This window comes from Equus caballus, chromosome 12 (genome assembly GCF_041296265.1).
Source record: "Equus caballus isolate H_3958 breed thoroughbred chromosome 12, TB-T2T, whole genome shotgun sequence".
Lineage (NCBI taxonomy): Eukaryota > Metazoa > Chordata > Mammalia > Perissodactyla > Equidae > Equus > Equus caballus.
In genome coordinates, this window is record NC_091695.1 from 33472223 (window position 1) to 33483298 (window position 11076).

The window sequence follows — 11076 nt, forward strand, 5'->3', positions numbered from 1 at the left end:
CTATTCCACCACAGAAGGCATGAGTCTTCTCTTCAGTCTCTTCATGGCTGACTTCATTTCTTGGTTCCTCAGAGTGTAGATCAAGGGGTTCATCAGAGGGGAGATGACAGTGAAGGTGACAGAGATGGCTTTATCTGTGGGGAGGGCAGTGAAGGGCCGGGCATAGACATAGATGCAGGGCACAAAGTGCAGAGTCACCACCGTGATGTGTGAGGTGCAGGTGGAGATGGCTTTCCTCCTGCCCTCCCCTGCCTGAGACCTCAGCATCATTAGGATGACTGTGTAGGACACAAGCAGGAAGATAAACCACAGGGTACTCACTAAGCCATTGTTGGAAATCATCAGGAGCTCAAGTGCAGAGGTGTCTGTACAGGCGAGTTTGAGGACCTGGGGGACATCACAGTAGAATGTGTCAAGAACATTGGGTCCACAGAAGGGGAGGGGCAGCAACAGGGAAATTTGCATGATGGAGTGGACAAAGCCCCCCACCCAGGAAGCCAAAATGAGGGCAGTGCATCGCCCCCTACTCATGATGGTGACATAATGCAGGGGCTTGGAGATGGCTATGTAGCGATCAAATGCCATCACAGAGAGAGAGAAAATATCTGCTCCACCGAGGAGATGGAAGAAGAACGTTTGTGTCATGCAGCTAGTATAGGATATGGTCTTTATCTTTGACAGAAGGTCTGCCAGGACCTTTGGAGCGGTGATGGAGGAGAAGCAGACGTCAAGGATGGCTAGATTGCGGAGCAGGAAGTACATGGGGGTGTGAAGGCAAGGCTCACAGGTCACAGTGACCATGATGAGGAGGTTTCCCAGCAGAGTTGTCATGTACACAAAACACAGAAAAAGAAATAAGACCAAACTGAGATCTTGGGACTGAGTAAGTCCTAGAAATATAAATTCTTTTACCCTGGTGCCATTTCCCAACTCCATTGAATCATGTTTCTTCTTCTTTGTGTAGCTTGGAAAAAATTAAAAGTGTTATTTCAGAAAGGGTTTACTCCCCCTTAATAGATTCAGGTTTACAGTTGGGTATTAGGTCGGAAGACTAGTGAGGCATTATCACCACATGAAGACTCTTTCCAAGGTTATTGTTAACACATCCTACATGCCATCTTATTCCGTAAGCATGCAGTTAATTATTGTTTTCTTCTGTAAATTATATGTATTTTAGAAAATGCATAAAAGTAATGTTCTCAGAATAGAAGTTGTAAGTATCCAAGATAAAAAGGTGAATAGTAAATAATCAGAAAGGGAATATTTTGGCACAAGGGATACAAAAATGGATGCAGTTTGGTGTGTAAATAAGACAATGCCTATTTGGTACAACTGGGGTCCTTTGAGGTTTTACACAAATGTGGGGTTTTTTCCAGACTGGGTGCTCCATTTAAATGCTTTAAGAACTCCTATCTGCAAAATGATTGTCTTTGGACTGAATTTCACAGAAGCACTCCTCCCTTTTTTAGGTCACAGATTTAATGCTATGAAAAATCAGATAATTTTAAAGCTGTAAAATTCTTCTTTATCGTTCTATTTTTCCTTAAGGGGATTTATTTGTTTCTTTCTTTAATATACTTTAGGTACCAAAACCCCTGGATGTTGAATAACTCCTCAGCTATGAAAGAAAAGTGGTAACTCAGAGCTTCTCTTCTGTTCACTGGTCAAATTTCTTTCCTAAAAGCTATTTTTTTTTATTGCGCTTTCATTGACATACGATAGACTCATGTGTTTGACGTGTACACTTTGATAAGTTCTGACGTACGCATATACCCATGCAATCATCAATATGTTTAAGATAGTTAATTAATATGTCTTAATATATATTAAGATATAATAAGATATAAGTTAATTAATATATGTATCACTCCAAAAGTGTCCTTGTGACTCTAATATGTCCCCTCTGCCCCCTTTCTTCAGGCAAGCACTGATCTGCATTCTGTCACTATCCATTAGTTTGCATTCTCTAAAATTTTCTATAAATGGAATCCTAAAAGGTGTACGTTCTCTTTTTGTCTGGCTTGTTTCACTTACAAAATACATCCACGTTTTGTGTGTACCAATATTTTGTTCCCTTTTATTGTACGGATGTGCCACATTTTGTTTATCAATTCACTTGTTGATGAACATTTGGGTTGTTTCTAGTTTTTGGCTATTACACATAAAGCTGCTATGAATATTCTTGTAGAGGTCTTCATGTAGATATATGTTTCCATTTCTCTTAGGTAAGTACCTAGGAATGGAATGGCTGTAACTCTTAAAATTCAATAAGAAAACCAACCACCCAATTAAAAAAAAAGGGACAAATGGTTTGAACAGATACTTCAACGAGAAGATATAGGTTTAGCAATTAAGCATATGAAAAGATGCTCAATGTCATTTATCAGTGGGGAAATGTAAATGAAAGCTATAGTGAGGTAACAGTGCACATTTATTAAAATGGCTAAAATAAGAGAGAAGGGGTTAATATCCAAAATATACAAAGAACTCATACATCTCAACAACATAAAATCAACAACCCAATTTAAAAATGGGCAAAAGATCTGAACAGAGATTTCTCCAAAGAAGACATACAGATGGCCAACAGGTGCGTGAAAGGATGTTCAACATCATTAGCTATCAGGGAAATGCAAATTAAAATTACAATGAGATATCACCTCTCTCCCATCAGAATGGCTATAATTAACAAGACAGGAAACAAGTGTTGGAGAGGATGTGGAGAGAAGGGAACCCTCGTACACTGCTGGTGGGAGTGCAAACTGGTGCAGCCACTATGGAAAGCAACATGGAGCATCCTCAGAAAATTAAGAATAGATCTACCGTATGATCCAGCTATCCCACTGCTGGGTATTTATCCAAAGATCTTGAAAACACAAATGCATAAAGATACATGCACCCCTGTGTTCATTGCAGCATTATTCACAATAGCCAAGACTTGCAAGCAACCTAGGTGCCCATCAAGGGAAGAATGGATAAAGAAGATGTGGTATATATTCATAATGGAATACTACTCAGCCATAAGAAATGACGCAATCCAGCCATTTGTGACAACATGGATGAAGCTTGAGGTTATTATGCTGAGTGGAATAAGTCAGAGGGAGAAAGTCAGATACTGTATGATCTCACTCATAAGTAGAAGATAAAAACAACGACAAACAAACACATAGCAACAGAGATTGGATTGGTGGTTACCACAGAGGAAGAGGGGAGAGGGGAGGGTAAAAGGGATGATTTAGGCTCACATGTGTGGTGATGGATTATGATTAGTTTTTGGGTGGTGAACATGATGTAATCTACACAGTCTTCGAAATATGTTACGATGTACGTCTGAAAGCTATATAATGTTATGATCCAGTGTTACTGCAATAAAAAAAGAAGATTGACATATCAGAGTTGACAAAAATGTAGAGGAACTGTAACTCTGGTGGGAATGTGCAATGATGCAACCACTTTTTATTATTATTATTATTTTTTATTGAGTCATTGATAGGTTACAATCTTGTGAAATTTCAATTGTACATTAATGTTTGTCAGTCATGTTGTAGGTGCACCACTTCACCCTTTGTGCCCACCCCCCACCCCACCTTTCCCCTGGTATCCACTAAACTGTACTTGGTCCATAGTTTTAAATTCCTCATATGAGTGGAGTCATACACAGATTATCTTTCTCTCGCTGGCTTATTTCACTTAACATAATTCTCTCAAGGTCCATCCATGTTATGATGCAACCACTTTTGAAAACAATTTGTCACTTTCTTAAAATGTTAGGCATGTGCTTACAATATAATCATTTTGCTCTTGAATTCCTTCCTTTTTTTATTTTGCGAATCCTTGAAATGGACTTAATTTCTTTCTTTGCAGTTTATCTCCTTTTCCTTACCATGATCAGAAAGAAAAGAAAGGTGAAAGTCACTTCTCTCACTTTTTTGGGGTGTTTTCCAGTTCAAATGAAGATATTTCTTTTCACCTAGCTCACTTTCCATTCAAGTTGTCTTTCTTCTGTATACAATTTTGTCGAAAGTCTACTTAATATGGAAAACTAAAAAAGCTACCAAGAGTTATCAGAGCATGCAGGCAGATACCTGGGGGCCTCTGGCATAGCACAGCCTGTTGCAATCCCAGCTGGGTACTTACTGCTTACGCTACAGGAGAAGTTCGTTTACCCCTTTGGCCTCAGGCTCTGCATCAGTATCTGGAAACAATAGCATCTCCCTCATGTGATTTTTGTGAGGATTAAATGAATTAATATATGCAAAAACATCAATACTTAGAGCATTGCCTAAGCAATAATAAGTATGCTCATACGTGTGTTACCTTAAAGTAAAACGCTGGGTTAGTAACTGTCTCAGGCACACAGCTTCTTAAATGTACTGACAATCTTTTAGAAGAGTTGTATGTTTTCCAGAATCTGTATTCTAAAACAGCTTCATCAGAACATACTTTTTTTGGGGAAAATAGGAGGTACTTTTCTTTTACTGTCAATGAGAGTGGCCCAGAGGGTGGTGACAGCGTTTGGTAGTAAGGAGAGCACTTGCTTGGTTTGGTTTCTTATCTGACAACATCTTAGCAGACCAGAGAAGTCAAGTGCTGGTCTCTGCAGTGAGAGCCATCTGGGCTCAAGTCCTGGCTTTGTCCCTGTGTGACTTGGGTAAGTGAGAGACCTCATGGAGTCTCCACTTCATCTGTGGAATGGGGATTATAGTAATACCCACCTCACAGGGAAGTTATCAGGATTAGGTGAATTAACATACATAGAGTCTCAACATACATGACTGGTTATCTCTTATGATTAGTACTATGTTGGGTAACCTTAACATGGGAGGCTCATCAGGAAATGGAGTGTGTTGAACCAAATAGTAGCTGAGCTATCAATTCTGACTAGTTAAAGTGGGGAAATAATCACCAGAAAACACCAACTCAATATAGTTACTAAAGATATTGAGGAGGTCTTACCTACTTATGATATCCTTCCACAGGGACTATGGAATTGTAAATAGTAGACTGTGGTCTACACAGAAGGGTAGAAGGTACAGTACCTCAGACCCCGAGTCAGTACTGTTTGTCAGAGAGGAATAGGTCCTACGTTCACAAGATACTTTTGGTAATTCAGACAACATCCTCTGCCTTCTGCTCCATGTTTCTGCTATTTTTACTCCATTTATTTAACAAATATTGATAGAAAGTTGGCAGAGTTCTAGGTTATTTGAGAGAAATGAATATAATCCAAAACCAGTGGAGAAAGAACTGAAATTTAATAATATGACATTGATGGGGACCGTCTAAAGACAGATGAGGTGTGTGTGAGAAAAGGGTGATTTCTCTCCAAGAGGCTCAGAGGAAGCTGCATGGAGGAGGTGACATTTCTGTTTGGGGCACATGGGAGTGGAGAGAATGGGAGATCTGGCTTTAGGGGACCAGTTGAATATATAACAGTTGCTGATGAGTGGGAAGTTTGGCTGGAAAGAAAGGATCCAAATATGTAGGCACGGAAAGACAAGCAAAAGAAAATCGTTGTTACAAAATTTTTATTTTTTGATAAATCTAAGGGAGGGTATGTAGGTGTTCACTGTATTATTCTTTCAACTTTTTTGAAATATTTTATTTTCTTTCTAGTTTTGAATTTAGCATAAGAAAAACCTCTGTAGATTTCAGTTTCAAGAGATCCATCTATAGGATGAGAAAATCTCATTGTTTTTTTCTGAGAAAAATCTCTTGTTTGTGCAATTCAAAGGATCCTGGAAAAAAAGAGCTTCCTCTGCCTACTTCCAAACTAAACTCATTTCTATGACTCTCCTTTCACAATATCTTCTTTGTTCATATTTCTTAGCTGCGCTGTCTGCCACTGACAGTTCACCCTGGAATGCAGCATCTTGTGTATATATTTCATTATTTTTAGTCAAAGTGTATTTATGAATCTTACAATTCCATCTAGATTTCAGTTTTTCTCACTCTTCTCTTCTCACACTTATTCATCGACACCCAGACACCATAGTCATTCACACTCATGTAGAGTTATGTGTCTTACCTAAAATTTCCAACCTCCTTCTCAAACATCTTGAATAATGTTCACACGAACCTTGGGAGTCATTCAGCTTCAGGAAATTTTGTTAAATACCCCTCTGAAGGCCAGTGATTTCAGTGGCTTCCTGTCTATCTTTACGTGGAAAAAGGCAGACTCAGGGAATAATATTTCCTTGGCTCTTCCACACTGATTCACAGTGTTCCATCATATGTACCAATTTGTCAATCCCAGAACTAGTGTGAGAATTATCAGAGGGCATATAATTGGATGTGGCTGTGGAAAAATTCTACTGATGGAGAGGTGGTTTCAGTGGGAGTAATCAAGATGTGACTCAGGCACATGTCCTTAGGAACACACTTTTTGTGTAGGATCTAAAAGTTTTTAGCAGTGACAAAGATTCTCCCCTTGACCAAACTCTACTCAGACTCCCCTGAACTTTTCAACTAGGCCTCCACTTTGAGACCTCCATGCTTGTCTCTGCATTATCCAATTTTAGCAAGAATTCTGCTAATTCAGTTTAGCCAAAATCCCCCAACCTCCATGTTGATCACCCTCAGTATCTTATCAGGTTCCTCACCATTCTCCATCCCCCAAGTGATATTTGATCACCGTGGCCTGCCTTCAGCAAGAATCCTGTTAGGTCAGCTTACCAGAATTCTACCTTACCTCTTAGTAGATTTTCTATTGGGACATAAATGCCTATTCTTAGGGATTCTGCACAACTTCCTTAGCAGTTTCACCCACGTAGGGTAATTCCTGAAGTGTGACACACAAGTATTGGAAGGAGCCATTGGACCTGAAAGGATTATGTAGACGAGAGTGAAGGAGCTCTCAATGGGCAGATGAAGAAAGTGGGTGATGGAGTTCTCACAGGACACACATGTCACCAGGAAATCCACGCTGGATCCATCAGCAACTCCTACTTGCTCGACTTTCAGAGTTTTTCACCATTCTCACCACCTCCACTGTTACTACCCTAAGTTATATCTTCATTATTTCTTTCATGGGACTATTGTTGTAGCCTCTTAATTGGTCTCCCTGTTTTTGTCCTCACCTCTCTTCATTCTATTTGTAACAGGAGCCCCTGCAATTCTGTTAAAACATGCATCACTATTCTGCTCTTCAAAGCCCTTCAGATGCATCTCATGTTATTTAGAGTGAAAGTCATAATCCTCACAATGTCTAAAAGGTCCTAAAGACCTGGTCCCATGGCCTCATTATCTCTCTGACTTCAATCATTACCTGGCTCCTCCTTGCTTCCTCTCATCTTCTTATGAAGGCCTGGGCACAGCCCCACCTGAGGACCTTTGCATGTCTGATTTTTGAACTGACATTTGTACTGTGACATGAACATTTGTCTAATTTCAAAAATTTTAAGATCTAGGATCTACCTGCAGAAATGAAGGGCAAAAAAGAAAAACTCCCAAATGCTGTAAATAGCAGAACAAGAAAACAAATAAAAAACAAGTTCATGTATTGAATAATGTTTTTCCGTTCATGCCAACCTTTTTGAATGTATATGCGTAGTCTGAAGCAGCTTCATAGGTTTCTGTCATTTTTAGGGAGTCATGTTAACAGAAAATAATAACAAATCCATTGTTTTCTTACTCCTATTCTCCAATGATTTGAGAAACAGAAAGGAGTGAGAGGTGATATTCATTCACTGAGTTCTTTAACTCAACCATTTTTTGGACAGTTTTCTATGTTCTACTTGCTGTGCCAGGTGCTGGGGATACAATAAATAAATCATAGCCCTACTGGGGGAATAGGAAGAAGGAGGACAGGGAATTGGAAACAAGGTCCTGAGTGTGGTGCTTGAGCTGAGCCCCGGTCGCTGAGGCAATGTCATGGAAGTGTGGTCAGTAGGTGTGGGGTTCAGAGGAAGGTCAGGGTAAGGACCTACATGAGGTCATAGAACCCATAGTTACTGGGGTCCACATTCTAACTCAAGCTGTGCTGGCTTCAAAGCGCCTGCACTCAACCACTGGAGTGTGGGCTTCAGACGGAAAAATCTTCAGGTAGTAGTTATTTAATTTACTCATATCAGAAAGTCAGAGGAGGAACTTAATTTGAGTGTGCTTACTTCATTAAAATGTGATTACTTCATGAAAGACCTTAGCAATCCAATGCCCAAGCTGCATTATGTTTCTCAGCTCCCTTCCTGGTAACAAGAATATAGTGGGAATGTCTGAGTATATATATATTTGCTTTTTCTTATTGTTAATTTTATTTATACAATTGGAGATTTCCATGTTGTTGTAAGTAATAACCAAGAGAGGTCCCACCTTAATCCATTTTCCCCCAATGATCATTTCACAATCTATATGTATATCAAAACATCAAGTTGTACATCTGAAATAAACAACATTTGTATTTCTCAATTATAAGCAATAGAGCTGAACGAACCCCCACAACAATTCCAATGTGATAAAATTGTCTGAGTGCATACAGGTTCATTTTTCTTTATTTCTTCCAAGGCTTTATTGCATAAGCATTATGCAATAACTCTTCAGCTAACAGTTTGATTTCTCTGCTTCCTTTTGCAACATGAAACGTATCTTTTTACATTATTATTGCATGCCAAACAGAATCTTTGAAAGTCGTGTGCATCTCAGTAGAAATATCAAAATTATTTAGAAATCCTTTAGTCAATGCGGTTTATTTGATGGACATTTTCAAAGGTGGTGAGAAGGAGTGAGCGACCAGTCTATATCCTCTCAGAAGGTACACATCTTCTTCTCAGTTTCCTGATGGCTGACTTCATCTCCTGGTTCCTCAGAGTGTAGATCAAGGGGTTCAGCAGAGGGGAGATGACAGTGAAGGTGACGGAGATGGCCTTATCTGTGGGGAGGGCAGTGAAGGGCCGGGCATAGACATAGATGCAGGGCACAAAGTGCAAGGTCACCACAGTGATGTGTGAGGTGCAGGTGGAGATGGCTTTCCTCCTGCCCTCCCCTGCCTGAGACCTCAGCATCATTAGGATGACTGTGTAGGACACAAGCAGGAAGATAAACCACAGTGTGGTGAGCAGCCCACTATTGGAAATCATCAGTAGCTCAAGCACAAAAATGTCAGTATGGGCGAGTTTGAGGACCTGGGGGACATCACAGTAGAAAGTATCAAGAACATTGGGTCCACAGAAGGGGAGGGGCAGCAACAGGGAAATCTGCACGATGGAGTGGACAAAGCCCCCCAGCCAGCAGGCTACAATGAGGGCAGTGCATCGCCCTCTGCTCATGATGGTCATGTAGTGCAGGGGCTTGGAGATGGCCACATAGCGATCAAATGCCATCACCGACAAAGAACATACATCCACCCCTCCAACAAGGTGGAAGAAAAACATCTGGGTGGAGCAGCCATTGAAGGAGATGGTCTTTCTCTCTGACAGAAGGTCCACCAGAACCTTGGGAGCTGTGATGGAGGAAAAGCAGATGTCGGCAACAGACAAATTACGGAGCAAAAAATACATGGGGGTGTGAAGGCGAGATTCACAGGTCACCGTGACCGTGATGAGGAGGTTTCCCAGCAGAGTTGTCACATACACCCAAAGCAGGAAAAGGAATAAGACCCAGTTCAGTTCTTGATTCTGGGTTAGGCCAAGGAAAATAAATTCTTTGACCCTCGTGCAGTTTTTTAGCTCCATTGAGTCAACTTCTTTCTCTCTCTCTTGTTTCAAGCTTCTTCATTTGAAAAGACTTGGCTCTTTATTTTGTTTTCTTCTCAAGCACTAAGAATACAATTCAGAATGTTCCTCGCGTGGTTGCACTGTTTGTGATTTGTTGTTTTGTCTAAATTTTTAAGATTGCAGTCAGTTTGGTGATCAAATCAAATTATCCCATGTAAAGTCATTCAATAATTCTGTTCTTATAAAACTATTTTTGAAAAGAACAAACTTTATGTTCAGCAGTGATGTTTACATAACATTTTATTTAATTAATTTATTTTAGTTTTCAAATTTTGTTATTGTTTTCTTCCATCCAAATATATCGAATGTCCAAAATGTCTGAATCATAAACAGAAAGATAAGTACAATGAGGTTCCAGCCACTGTAGACTCATAGTATGAAAGTTTAATATTCATATTAGCAAACTTTCTGTTGACTTCCACAGGGTCTTGTCTTGCTAAAAAGAAAAAAAGAGTATCATTCTGTTTCTTACTGCAATGTTGCTGTGGCATGAGTCAGTTTCCTTACTGTTGGCTGTTTTATGTTGAATTTCTTAAAATTGTCACCTGTTATTCCATATATGTAGCTTTTCTTTGTCATTACCTTATACGAATCAGATTTTTTATTAATTATTTTAAAATATTCAAAATTTATTTTTAAGAAACGCATTGAAACAATATATAAATACAAATATCAAAGAATATCTTTAGTTTCTTTTATTGTGATAACACTTGAACATGAGAGCTGCCCTCTTAACAAATTTTTGGGTTCCAATACAGTATAGCCACAGTGCTGCACAGCAATTCTCTAGAACTTATTCATCTCACGTAACTGTTGTGATCCTTGCTTGAGTGTGGGGGAGAGAATAAAGATAGTGACCCACTTTTGAAAGGTCATCCATACTCTATCAACCACACTCTCTTCTGCCTCTATCTCTGTGTGGATCAAAGCTAAGAGAGTGGAGGGTTCACACAGGAGGGAGAGATGTAGATATGTTTAGAATAATACCTATTTTTTATAAGCTGTTATTGGCCATTCTTAGGAAATTTTATAATTATTACTTATTCCACCTTATACTTAGCAAGTCAACATTTATTGCAATGTTCAAATGTATATGAACAAATGGGACCACATTGTCAAAGTGTTTGCAGCTTAGCGAAAGTGAATGATTTGTATAAATTGATGAACATAATGCATGATAAAATGTAAAATGTCAAGAGAAAAGTAGAGATTGATTTGGTTGGGATAGGAACTATGCTAAGAGATATAATGATTTCTAGCAGTAATAAAAGCTGCTACTTTTTGAGTGTTTACTGTGTGTGAAGAGTTATGAAATGTTGACATTGAATTTTCACCACTATCCTTTAGAAAGTATTAATGTTATTCCTGT

General features: G+C 39.2%; 2 protein-coding genes across 2 annotated transcripts; both read right to left on the reverse strand.

Moving 5' to 3' along the window:
- Positions 1-936, reverse strand: LOC138916412 (olfactory receptor 4D11-like). Its single transcript, XM_070228744.1, has one exon. The coding sequence runs from the start codon at positions 934-936 to the stop codon at positions 1-3; it is 936 nt and encodes a 311-aa protein (XP_070084845.1).
- A 7793-nt stretch (positions 937-8729) lies between these two features.
- Positions 8730-10139, reverse strand: LOC138916515 (olfactory receptor 4D10-like). The gene has a single exon (XM_070229148.1). The coding sequence runs from the start codon at positions 9663-9665 to the stop codon at positions 8730-8732; it is 936 nt and encodes a 311-aa protein (XP_070085249.1). The 5' UTR covers positions 9666-10139.
- Between the last annotated feature and the right edge of the window lie 937 nt (positions 10140-11076).